General features: G+C 38.3%; 1 protein-coding gene and 1 pseudogene across 1 annotated transcript; one reads left to right on the top strand and one right to left on the bottom strand.

Annotated features, from left to right (window-relative positions):
- Nucleotides 1–832: 832 nt before the first annotated feature.
- Nucleotides 833–1228, bottom strand: LOC143018723 (protein GVQW3 pseudogene; annotated as a pseudogene).
- Nucleotides 1229–3262: 2034 nt separating this feature from the next.
- Nucleotides 3263–5071, top strand: LOC143018722 (KRAB-A domain-containing protein 2-like). Its single transcript, XM_076174307.1, has 2 exons — nucleotides 3263–4316; nucleotides 4533–5071. The coding sequence occupies exons 1-2, from the start codon at nucleotides 3263–3265 to the stop codon at nucleotides 5069–5071; spliced, it is 1593 nt and encodes a 530-aa protein (XP_076030422.1).
- Nucleotides 5072–18217: the final 13146 nt, after the last annotated feature.

Here is an 18217-nt window from a genome sequence, read left to right as displayed (position 1 = left end):
ACTTGTTGTAAAATCACATTTTCCACTTTGTATGATATGGAATTTTGTTATTTTTCAGTAAATATTATAGATAACATGTAATTTTTTGTAAAATGTTAATCAGATTGTACACCTTCAAAAGAGTATTAAAGTGTTTTAATTTAATAACTGTTTTATTCCTCTATCTTGCTCCATGCAAAAACCGTATCCAAGTTAGTACAAAAGTCAAGATTTTCAACAATTTCGTACATGTTAAAATACACAAGGAAAGTTCATAATTTCTAACGGTTGCTACATATAGAGTAGATCCTGCTTATTAATTTGGTACCTAATTTGTTGCTCTATCTTAAATAGATAAAAAATTATATTACAAAATATGCTTAGAAATGCCTCAAAATTGGCCCTTTTGGTAAGATAGCAAAAAACTTCGTCCTCCATGCGGCAATGCTTCCATACATTGTAGATACAAATGAAAGTAAATTTTGGCTTTACAGGTCAAAAATCATGGGAAAAAGTACAGTAACGTATGAAAATATGAAAAAGTTGTTTTTTTGAACATGATTAAGCCACAAATTGTCCTGCCACAACTCTCGCTTCTTCTCGCGTACTGAACAAAGCAAACGCCGCAGTATCTCTTTGTAGACATGCTGGTTCACCGCTTGGCCCTGTGGCAAAAACTCACAGTATAGAAGAATACAATCAACATGACCTTGATTTTGGACTTGGACTGTCTTGCTTTCTTCCGTCTTGGCGATGTCGGACTTTTCCACTGAAGGCTCTGGCGTTTGGTCTCCGGGTTGTACTCGAAGATCCATGACTCATCATCGATGATGAATCTCCCTAGAAAGTCCGGTTAAGTTTCAAGATAATCGAGGATGTCCTGACACACTTGCATACGTCGCTCCTTCTGGTCATCGTTCATCAGCTTTGGCACCATCTTTGCGCAGACTTTCCGTATTTCCAAATCTTCAGTAATAATCTTCCAGACGTTGTTCCTATTCATGGCCGGCTCATTTGCGATCAGTCGAACAGTCAGCCGACGATTGCTACGCAACATCTGCCTGACGTCCTCAACGTTGGCCTCAGTCCTGCTTGTTGAAGACCCTCCGCTCCTGGGGTTGTATTCTTCGTCCCCGCGTCCCTCTTTAAACCTATTGCACCACTCAAAAATATGTGAGGGTGACATCGTCTCATTTCCGTACGCTTGCTGCAGCAATTCCAGCGCTTCTGACGGAGTTTTCCACAGCATGACCAGAAACTTAAGTTTGTTCGCTGCACTTTGCTCATTGCTTGACGACCTAAAACAGAGGATATGTATATAAAAGCATATGGAAAAAAGGTTGCAGAGAGCTGGGATCACAGTTATATACTCCAGAGGGATTACTTTGAAGGAAAACTCGTAGTTTGTATTTTGGGTTTCAAATAAATATTTTGTGACACTAGTCCTGGATTTTTTTTGACACACCGTGTGTATACATACATACATACATACATACATACATACATACATACATACATATATATATACATATATATATATATACATATATATATGTATATATAAATATATATATATATAAATATAAATATATACACACACGCACACACACACACACACACACACACACACACACACACACACACACACACACACACACACACATCGGTGGTGAAAGTGAAAAGAGTGTAGAGAACAAAATTCCCTTTTTAGACGTGTGGGTAGATGGATCAGATGGCACTTTCACCACCGATGCTTACAGAAAACCTAGTGACTCAGGAAGGTGTTTAAACGGGATGAGTGAATGTCCCTCTAAGTATAAGAAAAGTGTGGTACGGGCTTACGTTGCAAGGGCCTTCAAAATTTGTTCAAGTTGGTCTCTTCTTCACCAAGAATTAAACAGGATAAAACAAATCTTAACTAATAATGGCTTCCCGTTGAAAGACATTGACAAAGAAATAAAAACTAAAATGGATTTAGTCAACACCACCGCTTTAGATGAAAGTAGTAAATTCAATAACATTAACCTTTACTACCAGAACACAATGTCTTCAGCCTATAAAAAAAATGAAAAGGTCCTGAAAGAAATAATAAAAAAGAATTGTACACCTACAAAAGAAGGAGATAAGCTTAATTTGATAATTTATTACAGGAACCCCAGAACATCATCTCTTATCATGAAGAATAATTTGGCAGCACAAAAGGACAAATTAAAACAGAGCAATGTCGTGTACAAATATACTTGTACACAACACAAACACTTTCACAGAGACTCACGTATCACATGCAGAACGGGGCAATAAAATCACACATGACGAAATCCCACAAGAGCAACATATCAAGAGAACACCTTAACACGAACACAATAATAATCGACAGGAATGGTAATACAACAAAACTAAAATGCATGGAGGCAGTGATGATAAGAAACTATATGCCACTTATTAATATACAACAAAACATGTGCGGGACCCTAGAGTTGTATGGGTCACGAGTAGCGGGCTGGAAAGGATGAACTGTCACAGTCCTAGATCTTTCCTAATGTACCTATCTTTGTATTATATAAGTATGTATCTACTTCTGAATAAATTACCAGAAGATGCCTAATGCATAGGCGAAACGTCGTATAATGTTAGTTTTCCTACCCAATCATGGACTCGTTTGGAAATATTGTATACCTTCTCCCTCCTTTAGAGAGAAAAGTTATTAGAAGAGTAGAAAGTCTCAATAAGAAGATAACTAACGCCCAGTTTGCTGTGTTATTTAATAAGAAATGTATATATATATATATATATATATATATATATATATATATATATATATATATATATATGTTACGCATAATGTGGATAATTGCCTAATGTGAACATTAGGCCGGAAAATTGCCTAATGTTTACATTAGGCAACTTAATTTGCGCAATGTTCACAATAGGCAAAACACTTGCCTAATGTTCACTTTAAGCAAGATTTTCATATTAGGCAAGGGTATTTTGCCTAATGTTGACTGAATGACGAGGCCGCGCCAGCTGAAGTTTGTGCGTGTGTTTTAGCCAATGGCCGGTCGCGTGTATATATATATACATTCGGCCGGTAGTCTGGCAGCCACAGCAGCAGAGAGCAGGTGTGTGCTCTGGCGCCCAAGTCGCTCTCATTGTTCTTAAAATGCTTATTTCTTTTACTGCTTGCCATTATCTAATATGAATTGAATAACTAATCACTGTCCTATTTCCAGACTAGGTATTTTCTTTATCTTGTCTTGTTTGTTTCAGTTTGTGTTTATGCACTATGGATCAAGCTGCCTTTGAACGTAAGCTGCGTCAAACACTGGAAGGCAAGGCTGAGAATGCAGTCATCCAGCCCACCATCCAACGTGATAAGTACATCCAGGATTTGCTAAGAATGAATTCTTATGGAGCTCATTCTGCATTTGACTATAACCTCAAGAAACGCTATGAAGTCCTGCGTGTTGGCAATGCTGACCGACTCATTTGTAAAAGAAAAGAAAAAAATGAACACGAGTTCAAGTTTGTGGCATCTCTCGAAGAAGTGTTTGGTATTGTTAAAACAGCCCATGAAGCAATTGGCCATGGAGGTGGTAAAAAAACAATTGTGGGAGTGAAAAAGAAATGGTCAAACATCACACAAGAAGTATGCTACCTCTACATTTCATTCTGTGAGCACTGCCATCAAAAGAAAGCCAGAAAAATTCCAAAGGGTTTGGTAGTAAAACCAGTACGCAGTCATGGTATCCTTTCAAGATGCCAGGTAGATCGTATTAATTTTCAAACATTACCTGATAGAGACTTCAAGTATATCATGACATATGCAAATCATTTCAGCAAATTTTGTGTGTTGCGGCCACTTACATCAAAAAGAGCAGAAGAGGTTGCAGCAAATCTGCTAGATATTATTCTGACATTTGGAGCACATGCTATTTTACAGTCTGACACTGGACGGGAGTTTGTCAATGCCATAATTGCCGAAATTTCAGTGCTATGGCCAGAGCTGAAGTTGGTGACTGGACGTCCACGTCATCCTCAAAGCCAAGGTGATGTTGAACGTCTAAATGGAGTGATACAGGACAAACTGACTATTTGGATGAGGGGAAACAACAGCAGAAAATGGTCAGTAGGTCTCAAATTTGTTCAGTGGCAAGTTAATATCAGCCACCATGAAACAACTGGCCACAGCCCATTCAAAATTACATTTGGACAAGATCCGCAGGTTGGATTAGGGTCATCTATCCTGCCAAGTACAGCTCTCTGTAATATTTTTACTGAGGAAGATCTTGAGTCATTTCTTGAATCAGAGACAGGAGCAGCGGCAGAAGTAGAGACAGGTGCCGAAGCAGAAGCAGAAACAGGAGCAGAGGCAGAAGCAGTGACAGGAGCAGCGGCCGCAACAGAGACAGGAGCAGTGGAAGGAGAGACAGAGGTAGAAGCAGAGACAGGGGCAGTAGCAGGAGCAGAGAAAGAAATAGAAGCAGAGACAGGGGCAGCGACAAAAGCAGAAGTACAAGCAGAGACAGAAGTAGAAGCAAAGACAGGGGCAGTAGCAGGAGCAGAGATAGAAATAGAAGCAGAGACAGGGGTAGTGACAGAAGCAGATGCAGAGACAGAAACAGTAGCTACGAATTTCCCAAAGATCCGTGTTTCAGCTACTCTAGGGCAATCCAAGACAGCAACACGGATGACAAGACGCGGCAAATACCTGCTCAAACCATTGTCTGTTGGTCAGTGCGCTACGCTGAGGGTTCCAGATGTCGATCGCGGTCCAACAGATCCTAAAAATCTGTTAGTGGTCGTCCTTAAGGAAAATGATGGACTTCACACTGTAGGTTGTCGGGAGGGCATTATTGGGCCAAAATTTACAAGAGCTGATCTATGTGCAATCAAACAGCCCCTGTTAAAGCCTGAAGAGGTTCCCGATATTTGCCTATCGATCAGAACTGCGACAGCAAGAAGCACTGATGGGCAAGGCTATGTAAAGTGCCAGTGTACGACACAGTGTACTTCACAACGGTGCAGCTGCCTTAGAAAAAACCTCAAGTGCAACTCGCGCTGTCACCCGGGCAGATCATGTAAAAATTTGTGATTGAAAACAAACTGGCTAATTGTTTTCATTGTGTTTTGCATGTGTTCAAATACGTTGGAATTATTTAAATTGCATTATTTGTAGCTTCTGTGGATTTTCTGTTCGATTAATTTTCATTGTTTAGATTAGGTTGTCTGTTTGATTAATTTTCATCGTTTAGATTAGGCAGTTTGTTTTCATTGTGTTTTGTATGTGTTCAAATACGTTGGAATTCTTTAAATTACATTATTTGTGGCTTCTGTGGGTTGTCTGTTCGATTAATTTTCATTGTTTAGATTAGGTTGTCTGTTCGATTAATTTTCATTTTTTAGATTAGGCAGTCCAATTCACATCGGGCAAAATTGGGCGGCATAATGTGAACAATAGGCCTTTTTTGCCTAATGTTAACAAATTGTAAACTTTATGCAAACTGCTTGCCTAATGTAAACATTAGGCAATTTTCTGCCTAATGTTCACATTAGGCAATTATCCACATTACGCGTAACATATATATATATATATATATATATATATATATATATATATATATATATATATATATATATGTGTGTGTGTGTGTGTGTGTGTGTGTGTGTGTGTGTGTGTGTATACCAATACGATCAATAAGTAATGAGAAAATGTCAGGAGAGACATTATTTTCATAAGCTTACAAATCTTTGTCTCCTTCAAAATAATTGCCTCTCGCATCTATACACTTCTGCATGCTTCTCTCCCAATCGTGGAAGACCTCCTCAAAGTCCTTTTTCAGTAGTCCCTTCAGGTAACTTTCCGATGCCTCTTTCAGCTCCTCTGTTGACTAGAATCTGGTTCCCCTGAGGCTGTCTTTCATGCGTGGGAACAGGAAGAAGTCGCAAGAGGCTAGGTCAGGGCTGTAGGGTGGGTGTTGTACCACTTTCATTCCCCTGTCGGCCATCCAGGTGGTCACCAGCGTTGACTTGTGGCATGAGGCATTGTCCTGGTGAAACCACCACTGACCACTCCTCCACTGCTGAGGCCTCTTCTTCCTCATCTTCTCCCTGAACCTTTTCAGAAGAGTAAGGTAATATTCCTTATTGACGATTTGACCCTGAGGAACCCATTCAACGTGAATGAGCCCCTGGGAATCAAAGAAAGGAATGACCATGGCCTTCTCTTGCGACCTGCTCATCCTTGCCTCTTTGGGTCTGGAGAAGGTCGCGTGCTTCCACTGAGCACTCTGACGTTTGCTCTCAGGGTCGCAGGTGAACACCCAACTCTCGTCGCAAGTCACTACCTTATTTAGGAAACCTGAATCAGCCTCTATCATTTCGAGAATGTCAGTGCAACATTCCACACGAAACTGCCTATGGTCGTCGGAGAGGATCTTTGGCACGAACTTAGCACAAACTTTTCTGAAGTATATTGTATATTTTCATTTACACTGTTTAATCTCCTGAGTTTGTTGTTAATGTCTGTATCCTTAGGTACAATTACGAGTATATTATCAACATACCTAAACCATTTACTATTCCTGCCCATTATTGTCATGTATTCTGATGTTTCGAGTATTTCCATGTATAAATTTGCTAACACTGCAGAAAGGGGACTACCCATGGCGAGGCCAGAATGTTGTCTCTTTGTGTAGGATTTGGCGCTTTCACTTTTAATAGTATTGAATACAGACAACATTCTGGCCTCGCCATGGGTAGTCCCATGAGATGACCCGTCCATGTATAAAACATCCTGTTACGTTTGAGTTGTTAGCTTTGTGATCAAGACCCTGCGGGTCGAAACGTTAAAGCGTGAAATTCTCCCATTACTCCTCGTCTGCTTCTTCCACCTTCAGTCTTATATATATATATATATATATATATATATATATACATATATACATATATATATATATATATATATATATATATATATATATATGTATATATATATATGTGTGTGTGTGTGTGTGTGTGTGTGTGTGTGTGTGTTTGTATATATATATATATTTATATATATATATATATATATACATGTGTGTGTGTATGTGTGTGTGTGTGTATTTGTATTGTAGTGATGTATTTTCGATTAATCCAAGCTTCCTCTTCTGTCATCCTTTTCTTCTCTATTTTTGTCTCTTTCTCTTTATCCTAAGGTCTTCTATCCTTCCATTCTTCTCTCTCTCCTCTGTTTATTTTATTTTCCTTTCTGTCTGTGTCTCATTCTCCTTTCCCGCTCTTCCCTGTTTCACTTTGTTTTCTGTTTCATTTCCGTTTTCTTTTTTCGTAAAGGTTTTTCTTCCCACATTCTACCTCCAACCTCCATTCGAAAAGCTAGAATTTGAATTTGTTTACAAAATTCTCGGCTTCTCTGAGAACATGTCTCGTATGTCTAACATTTGTATAGACTTACAGTTTCTTAGTTCACCATTCAGTTTTGCTATACATGATGGAAAGATGATTTGATATTTGGAGATGTGAAGAATGACATCTTGTCGCCGAAGTCGTTTTTATTCAAATGAACTCTCGACTGTTGAAGGCTGTGGTAAAGTCCATGGAAGCCTAGTGTGATAACTTTTTCAATCTCTTCCCCTTCCCATTTTTATTTATTTACTTATTTATTTATTCATTTATTTATCTATTCATTTATTGTATACTTTGATATCATTCCCACTTTTTTTTCTTAGATTTTTTATTACCCTCTTCCCCTTCCCATTTTTGTTTATTTATTTATTTATTTATTTATTTATTTATCTATTCATTTATTATATACTTTGATATCATTCCCACTTTAATTCTTGGATTTTTTTATTACTTCAAAACTGTCGGTACGGTATGCTTTCTACATATTTTCTATTTTATCATACTAATCAATGATTTTATCTAATTTGTTCTTAATCCTTGAAATTTCGTGTCATCTAGAAGCAAACAAATAGACAAATGAATAAACGAAAAAAGAAAATAAATAAATAAATAGATAAATAAGTAAAGAATAAATTTTAGATAATACCAAACAAGTATCTTCAGCTTAGGAATGACCTTTATGTACTTTAAACAAATTTCTATAAATCCTCATTTATAAATTTCCTTAGGTTACTTTCCTAGCAGACGCTTAGAAAATGAATAAACGAAGAGATAAATAGATAAATAATTAAATGAATAATCAAATTAAAAATCCACAATTTCTTCTCCTCAGTTCCAATTGTTATGCACAGACACATTCAACTTTTGAAAACTTACAAGACAATTCCAATACTCAACGGATAATCCCCCTTCCCAGTCTCCCTCTATCCCTCCCCCCCTTCCCACTACTCCCCTTTCCCTCCCCCCTTCCCGCTCTCCCCCTTTCCCTTCCCACTCTCCCCTTCCCACTCTTCCCTTTTCCCTTCCCCCTTCCCACTCTCCCCCTTTCCCTCCCCCTTCCCAGTCTCCCTCTATCCCTCCCCCCTTCCCACTCTCCCCCTTTCCCTCCCTCCTTCCCACTCCCTTTCCCTCCCCCTTCCCACTCTCCCACTTTCCCACTCTCCCCCTTTCCCTCCCCACTTCCCACTCCCTTCTTTCCCTTCCCCCTTCCCACTCTTCCCTTTCCCTCCCACTTTCCACTCTCCCCCTTTCCCTCCCCTTCCCACTCTCCCCCTTTCCCTCCCCCTTCCCACTCCCCTCTTTCCCTCCCCTTCCCACTCTCCCCCTTTCCCTCCCCCCTTCCCACTCTCCCCTTTCCCTCCCCCCTTCCCACTCTCCCCCTTTCCCTCGCCCTTCCCACTCTCCCCCTTTCCCTCCCCCCATTCCCACTCTCCCCCTTCTCCTCCCCTTCCCACTCTCCCGCTTTCCCTCCCTCTTCCCACTCTTCCCCTTTCCCTCCCCCCTCCCACTCTTCCCCTTTCCCTTCCCCCTTCCCAATTTCCACCTTTCCCTTCCCTTTTCCCACTCTCTCCCCCTCCCTCTCTTTCTCTTCTTCTTCCCACACTTTTCCTTTGTATCTTACCCACTCTTTTTCTCTCTCTGAACTTTCAAATAAAAGTCAAATTCACATTTGACATACTTCTCCTTCTGATTCCCCGTATTCTTGATTATTCTTTCTTTTTATCTGTTTTCTTCCTTGCCTTTCTTATTCTCTTCATCGGTATTGGTAACTGAAGCATGAGGCCCTGTTCACACTAGCGGTTTCAACCGCCGCGGTTCAAGAACAATGTAATTTAATGGAGGCGTTCACACACAACCGCGTACTATCTCCTTGACTATGCCGTATCGCCGCGGTTTTTGCGTGGTTCAGACCGCTAGTGTGAACAGGGTATGAGTGCCGTCAGGCGGCTTTATTCCATCAAAGAAAACTTCTCTATGCTATTGGTGAATCCATCCCAGCTTGATTAATTCTTTTCATTGATCCTGATGACTGATACGCTTGTTTTGCCTGTCGTTCTCCAGGAGATTTAATTCAGCCGAGGGGGAAGGGCGAATCTCTGTGGAACGATAAAAACTTAACTATTTTCTCTTTCTCCCTCCCTCCCTCTCTCTCTCTCTATTTATCTCTCTCCCATTTTTTTTTACAAACCATTCTTCCCATTTTCTCTAAAAGTTTCCCCTTCCTTCCTTCCTTCCTTAGCAGGTGATCCTCTTCCTTTTATTCTAAGTACCGTTAGGTGATTTAAATCATCTCCCTGGGAGCACTATCTGTAACTAAAAGGCCTAGCCTGTATAGTCCCGTCCTTATGGTCTGGCAATTTCCGTATCAGTCACACTACCGTCAGGCTATTTTGTAATTTCCGTGACTCTCTTTTGATAAAGAGCGAGCTAAGCTACACGTCAATCTTGTCAATCCGCTTTCAATCTCGATAGAAATAGATCCCGAGGATGTGATTGCAAGGTCAACTTTAATCTCTTTTCAAATCTATGATATTGATTGATTGATTTTTTGTTCTATTTGACGCCTGGACATTTTATTCTGCTCCAAAACAGATACACGCACACACGAACACACGCACACACACACACACACACACACACACACACACACACACACACACACACACACACACACACACACACACACACATGTAAACGTTCAATTGAGTAAGTCTAAAGTAACTTAACATTGCCTAACCAATCCTAGCTTAATGTAACCCAACCTAACTTTCTGACCAACTCCAACCCAATCTAATTCATTCTAACCAAACTGAAACCTAATCTCGCCCAATCTAGCTTAACGAAACCTGGACCGTCAATCTATCATTGGAATCATGGGATTTAGATTCTAAGTGATTAGCACGTCAAACGGAGATGTACAGGGTGGCTCAAAAGTTACCTTACCCAAACATCAATAAGTATTCAACAAATTACAATAAAATATTACTGGGATAAAAACGAGTGAAATGATCATACTTCGATAAGGTAAAATTCGGCTGGAGTAAAAATAGATAACTTAATAATGTTTGGGTAAGGTAACTTTTGTCTGGGATCAAAATGAATTAATAATGTTTGGGTAAGGTAACTTTTAGGTCACCCTGTACGTCATGGAACATGGCACTCAAGTGACGTGGATGTGTCCATTTAGGGACCCAGTGATAGTCGCGTCAAGTCAGTCTGACATCAACATCACATCCGTCACGCTGAAAAGCCGCGTGTATAATATACAATATAAGTGATTGTATGTTTACCTTGAAGTAAACGTACATCAAAGTATGAAATAAGCAATAAAATGTTTATCAACAGAGTGGTAAACGAATGAAATAGACTTAGTAACCAGGTAGTGAGCGATGAAACAACTGGTTGTTTCAAGAGAATATGAGATAACTTTATGAATGGAGATGAAAGGTAATTAGGGATATGTAACTGCCTTGTGTAGGTCTTATGATCTCTTGCAGTTTCCTACATTCTTATGTTCTTATGTCCTTATAATACCAAGAATTAGTATTGCGCTATACTGTATGAGGTTTATTTTTTCACAACTGTGCTTTAGTACTGAACAGTACCATCCAGGTTTGGAAAAGCTAACAAAGTCAGAATGTCATCATCTGGCACTCAGGTCACGTGACTATGTGCATTCCTATCAATGCAAAACCTTATCATGTTCACCATTGTGAAATATCTTTTGTATCACCAACGTTCCCAGTGGCATCAGTAACCCTCGGCACCCTTCAACACAAAACTATTTCTGTTTCCTTTTTTCTTCTTCTTCTTCTTCTTCCCCCCCATGGCTCTGGTGTTTGTTGGAGAGTTCAAAGACGAGAAAGAATGAAATGTAGCATTCTCTGTACCAAGCACTGGCACGAAGGACCCACGGAGCTCAATCGAGGTGCCAAGGGTTTGGCAGGCCAAGTGGAACTTAGAAAGAATTGAACGTGAGTAACTAAAGTCTAAACCAGAAAAGGTCACTTAAAAAAAAAAAAAAAAAAAATGGCTGGCACCTTCCATGCCTCCTCATGACGTCATATCATCTCTTTCAGGAAAGAACTGTCCTGTTCTTGTAGGACCCGGGTGAAGCTGAGCGTAGGATGACCTCTCAACACACGCCTACCTACACCCACCCTGGAACAGATTTAGCGTTCCAGGGCTGACGTGAAATGCAATATTCCAAACTAACCTCCCTAAAATATCCCATACCATTCCATTTACCTTCGGAGGCGTAGAGGGAAAGGGAGTTATGGAGAGCATTCCAGGTCACAGGAGGAAGAACCTAATGGCACTGTCGTGTATGAAGGTCATGGTACGGGTTCAGGATAGATGCTTTCGTCTCATTCAAAGTAATATTGCGGTTCAAAGGCCGCTGCTATAGAGTTCGAGGGTAGGGGAACATGTGATATATTCGATTTACCTTCACGAACTCCCTCCTATCAGGAGGCTAGACGGTGCCCTTTACAGAGAACTTTGTATCGTGGAATCTAATGAACCATGCCCTTGGTCCAACTCGCTGGAGGCAAAATTCGATCTGGCGTCACCTCGACCTCCGACGCAAGTAGCGACGCTCTAACCCACTCGGCCATTATTCATGTGCATACAAATAGTTCTAGCTAATGTTAGGCTATTTGATTCAGATGAGGGTAGTAACTCCAAGTATTCCAATACTTAGATTGGTTTACAGTTTTTGGGTATTTCCTAATTGTTCCGTTGAATCGATGTGTACACTTAGCTAAATCTGTTATTTCAGCGACTGATACAAGTTTTGTTGACTAATTTCTGACACGTTAAAATGAATGGGACATAAGATACTTTTTTCTATTCGAAATCTCTAAAATTGGGAACACTCAGTATTCGGAATGAACGTGCCTTCCTCAATTATTCCGAAACATATCAGAAATATTTTTGGCTTTCAGGAAAATTATGAAGTATTTCCGTTCGAAAAATAGGAAATTTTTTGGATTATAGAAACACCGATTTAGGGTTGTAAAAGAAACCCTTCTGTTCTTATCATTTATGTAATATCAAAGTTTGATTACAGTACCTGATCTGTTCTTTCCGTAATGGCCACTGCATGTTTTATTCTGGCTAGTGTCAGACGATTTTATTCAGTGTAAAGAACGGCATTATATGGCCAAGAGCAGGAACATTATTCCACTCACTTTCACGTAGAATGTTGTAGTGTGAACTTCTACGTTGTTAAGATTCTTCGTGGACGTCAGCTTAACTTTTGTTTGGTGGTGGTGGTGTTAGTGTTGGTGATGGTAATGGTGATGGTATTGGTGGTGTTATCTTCGTCGTTGTCATCGTCGTCGTCATTATTGTTGTTGTTAGTGTTTTGTTAATGTTGTTGTTACTGTTGTTGTTATTGTTAGTTCTTTGTCGTTGTTATCGTTGCCGTTGTTGTTATTGACGTTGTTGGTTAGTTTTATGGTGTCAGATTGTTCCTTAGGAAACCTCCCGCCGCATGTCCTCCACCCGACATATATTATGTTGATGCCTGAGTGTTGCCACATACTGATCACTAAACATATGCGACTGTATGCGAGGCAAACCGGCATAGTGGACATAAGCTATTATATTATACAATGTATACAATTTTAGCATAATTTCAATGAAACATTAATCATCAGATATATATGTGCGAGGGGGTGAGGATGCAGCAAATAGGCAGGATATGCCATCTATCTTTGAAAAAGGAACAAATATTTGTCGTTGTATTTTGGAATGTAGCAGTACAAAGATACGCAACACCTAAAAAAAATAAAGATGAAAAATAAATTCTATACCGAATGTATAGGAAACGCGGGGAAAAGGAACACTATTGTTTGTGTATTTTGTGTTTCAGTTTCCACCAGTTTCTTTGTTTCGTCGTGTGTCTCTAGTCCTCTCGCGCTCCAGTTTCTCTGGATAAAGAAAACGGGATTTGGGATTGATGCTTTGCTTGCAAGAGAACGGGAATCTGTGGGGCTTTGTATATGAAGCTAAAAAATTGTATTTTTCCTTTCTTGTTCTCTTTGGATTGTTGTCTCCTCTTGGGTATTGCTTTCTTGTTTTCTCTCACCTGTTCCCATTCGTGTGCTAATGGGAGGTCTGAGCTCTTCGCTACGAGAGGAAAATCGAGTGAAGCACAAGAGGGGGTCTTGTCTCCAGAGGAGGTGTGGAAAAAGTTATGTCGTAACTTCCAGTTGGCACAAGCAATTTGACTGGCAGATGCGCTGGAGGTGTCTTTCTTCTTCTTCTTCTTCTTCTTCTTCTTCTTCTTCTTCTTCTTCTTCTTTTTTCAAACTTTTCGTTTTCATGTTTTTCTTTTTTCTTTTTCTTTTTTCTCCTCTCCGTTTTTTTCTTTTTGATTTTTCTTAATTTTCATTTTTTCTCCTTTTCATTTTTTATTTTCTCTTTTTTATTCATTTTTTTTACGGCACCTCTGTTGTGCAAACCCTCGCTTCTGTTCTAGATTGCCTTTCTGTTTAAGTAGATTTATGGTGTGAATTTATTTATCTTGCTGGAAAACGAAAAAGAAATATATTTTTTGTCTGGTGTATGCTCAGTGTTCTTTTTTTTATGAAGTGGCTCTCTGTCGGTATCTAATTTCTTCTTTTGGTCATTTTTGGCTGTTTGACGTTCTTTGGAATGTACAGATGATATATATATATATATATATATATATATATATATATATATATATATATATATATATACATATATGTATATATATATATATATATATATATATATATATATATATATATAGATATATACATACATATATACACACATATATATATACATACATATATATATATATATTATATATATATATATATATTTTTTTTTATGGAAGAAAGTATACACTGGACTCGACGTTCGTCCAGCGTATACTTTCTTCCAGCGTATACTTTCTTCCATAAAAATGGTTCCTGGACTCTAGCTATTTTCGAATATATATATATATATATATATATATATATATATATATATAGATATATATATCAGTATATATATATATATATATACTGTATATATATATCTATATATCTATATCTATATATATATACAGTATATATATATATATATATATACTGTATATATATATATCTATATATCTATATCTATGGGGAAGCGACATCCCTAGAATAAGGACACAAGTAAATTCCTACAAATTGTGCCTACATTAAATTCGTCCCCTATGTCGTCAGTTGATTTGACTTAAAAGAAAATCTACGGGTTAAAACCAATCTAGAATAGCCAGGACCATGACTAAGAAATATATATATATATATATGTATATATATATATATATATATATATATATATTTATATGTATATATATATATATATATATATATATGTATATGTGTATATATATATATATATATATATATATATATATATATATATATATATATATACACGAGGTCTGTTTAAAAATACGCGGACTGACGTCATAAAGCAAATTGTACTTAATCTAGAAGTTATAGATCTGGATCCCCTTCAAAGTACTCTCCTCCCCAACGACGCACTTATCCCAACGGTGTTTCCACTTTTTGAAATAGTCCTGGTATGCTTCTTTTGTAATGTCCTTCAGCTCCTTCGTCGCATTTGCCTTAATCTCGAGAATCATCTCAAATCTTCTTCCTTTGAAGGGTCTTTTGATTTTGGAGAACAAGAAAAAATCGCAAGGAGCAAGGTCAGGTGAGTAGGGGGGTGGGGAGAACAGTGGTCGAGTGTTTGGCCAAAAACCCACGAGTTCATAGGGCTGAATGGGCTGTAGCGTTGTCGTGATGGAAAAACCAGTCGCCACTCCTCCACATCTCTGGCCTTTTGCGACGGATGGCGTCCTTCAGACGTTTCAGAACTTCAGTGTAGTAAGTCTGGTTCACTGTGGAGCCTTCGGGGAGGTACTCGTGTGAATAACACCCTTAGCATCGAAGAAAGCTGTCAGTATCACCTTGACCTTGAATCGAACTTGGCGAGCTTTTTTGGGTCTGGGGGATGTTTCACTCATCCATTGGGACGATTGGACCTTCGTTTCAATGTCAAAACCATAAACCCACGATTTACCACCTGTTATAATCCTGGACAAGAAGTTTTCATCTTCTTCTGAACGATCAAGCAGTTCCTGACAAACATGGACACGATGGGCTTTTTGTTTGTCCATCATCAGGTGTGGCACAAATTTCACAGCAACGCGGTGCATCTTCAATCTTTTTGCCAGAATCTCGTAACAAGATCCAACTGATATCCCACACTCTTCAGCAAGGTCCCTGACAGTTAGATGTCAATTTGCCCGCACCAGGGTGTTGATTTTGTCGATGTGTGGGTCGTCGGTTGACGTGGAAAGATGTCCAGGACACTCATCATCTTCAATGGACTATCGACCATCCTTAAAATGCTCCTGTCACTTAAAACATACCACACGCTTCATAGCAACATCACTATAAACTGTGTTAAGCATAGCAAAATTTTCAGTCCAAATTTTCCAAATTTAACACAAAATTTCACAGCAAGTCAGTGCTCATTCATGTCATTCATTCTAAAATCCGCCAAACGAAAAAATAGCACTTCACTAAAAACCACGTAGCAAATACACAAGTAAAGATATGAGCAATCGGGAAATGGCGTCGTAATCAACTGATCTGTGCAAACCTAGCGACACCAAGCGGATTCCCCTGGAACCAACTGGAGCCGCGCAATTCAAACAGTCCGCGTATTTGTGAACAGACCTCGTGTATATATATATATATATATATATATATATGTATGTATATATATATACATATATATATATTTATATACATACATATATATATATATATACATATACATATATACATACACATATATATACATATATATATATATATATTTATACATCTATATATACATATATATATAGATATATTTATACATATATATATACATATATGTATGTATATATCAAGGACTACTATTACACAGGACGTACGCACCCAGATCCCTGGGTCCGCTAGCGGAGGCCATTGCTTTCTTTGTAACCTAACATTTTATATTGGACAAATATATCAAAGCTAGAAACCTAACATTGTATATAGGACAAATATATCAACTATTGACTTATTCAATGCAGTATAAGTTAATATAAACTTTTATAGTGAAATAAGAAACTATTTCTAAGGCACTGTTATGCTTTGAAATGCCAATTTTAGCCGGACTTAACAGGTATTACTGTATGAGGTTAGTGGACACCAGGGTTGGCGATTTTTTTTTTTCTAAAGAATATGACAAATCTATTTTTTATCTAAATCAGATTTATTTGATTTAAATAGATTTTTTTTTTTTTTTATAGATTTTAAATATTGTGGGATTGCTATCTGATATGCGATCTGATTGCTAAAGGACATTTTTAGCATATCAATATAAGGAGCAGTGTTATATAGACTTGCCACAAGTATACAAGGAACGATATAAGCCGTATGTGAGGACGGTATGCTCAGGTTCACTCGATTCCTCCAAGAGTTTTCTCATCTTGGTGACATTTGCTGTATTGTCTGTCACAACACTTCCAATGTGACAACCAAAATCTTGTTTAGCCTTCTTGATCGAATTTTGTACAAGTTGTAGAAGATATTCAGCAGTGTGAGGTTTCCTTGATGTGTCTATTGTGTCAACTAAATAAATCTGACCAGTGGATGTTGTTAGAGTGACACATATTATAGGCTCATTATGGATGTTACACCACCCATCAATTGAAAGACATACAGTTTCATTATTCAGGTCATCTGCAAACTTTTTATATTCCTTTTCATACACAAGATCCAAGTACTTATCAGCAATATCTTTTCTGGATGGAGGAATATAACCTGGCCTCAGGTTCTGAACCATCTTGAGAAACTGAGGATGCTAAACAAGACGAAATGGTGAATTTGCATCAGATATAATTCTTGCAACTTCTTTGTCGAGATTTTCCAGAGATGTTGATGACTTTCTTTTAGATGAAAATGATTTAGCAGAAGTGGCGCCTGTGGAGGAGTCTGATAGTGACCTTTTTAATGGTGGAGTCAGGTTTGCAGATAATTCAAGTGGAGCCGATGATGAAGGGATTGAAGCTGTTGATACCGATCCTGAAATGGAAACAGAAAAGTTTAGCATATTGCATGATTTATAAATGAATAAATAAATTGATGAATCTAGTGTGAGTTTGGCTACTTTTGAGTATAGTAGCTATTTTTTAGATAATGATCATATGCACACAAGCCACTAAATCATTTGGGAATAATTAACATGATATGAAATAGATGGGTTTGGAATTCAGCCCACACAGGATTCAGTCCACTTTTAAATTCACTAAAAATAATGGGTTAGTTGGGTTAGGTTAGGCTAAATCCCTTTGGGCTGAATCCCATGTGGGCTGAATTCCAATGGAACCTATGAAATATATCACACAATGTTGAATGAAATGAATAACAATCATCTAGGCCCCAAAGTTCAGTGGATACATTATATTATAGTGATATAGTCATTACCCAAATTTAGAAGTAATGAAGTTGAAGTATCATCTCTTTAGGCCTTCATATTTTTATTGCACATGCTCTCCATTGTTCACCAAATTTAAATAGTTGCGTATGAAATGGGAGAAATGCACACACTATAAGTAAACTTATTTACCTGGGTCATCAATTTCTTCTGTATGCTGCGGCTGACCTTGACATTTATCTCTGCGAGATTTTAATCTTGACACAATGCCCTGTAGTTCCTGGCTGCAGTCTTTGCATTTAGCTCGGTACCCTTTGCCAGAAGTTGTTAGTAGTTTTTCAAAATAATT

The sequence above is a fragment of the Oratosquilla oratoria genome, chromosome 35, assembly GCF_046742065.1.
Source record: "Oratosquilla oratoria isolate Oo_2021 chromosome 35, ASM4674206v1, whole genome shotgun sequence".
NCBI lineage: Eukaryota > Metazoa > Arthropoda > Malacostraca > Stomatopoda > Squillidae > Oratosquilla > Oratosquilla oratoria.
Note: the sequence above shows the minus strand (reverse complement) of the source record. Positions and strands in the feature narration are given on the sequence as shown.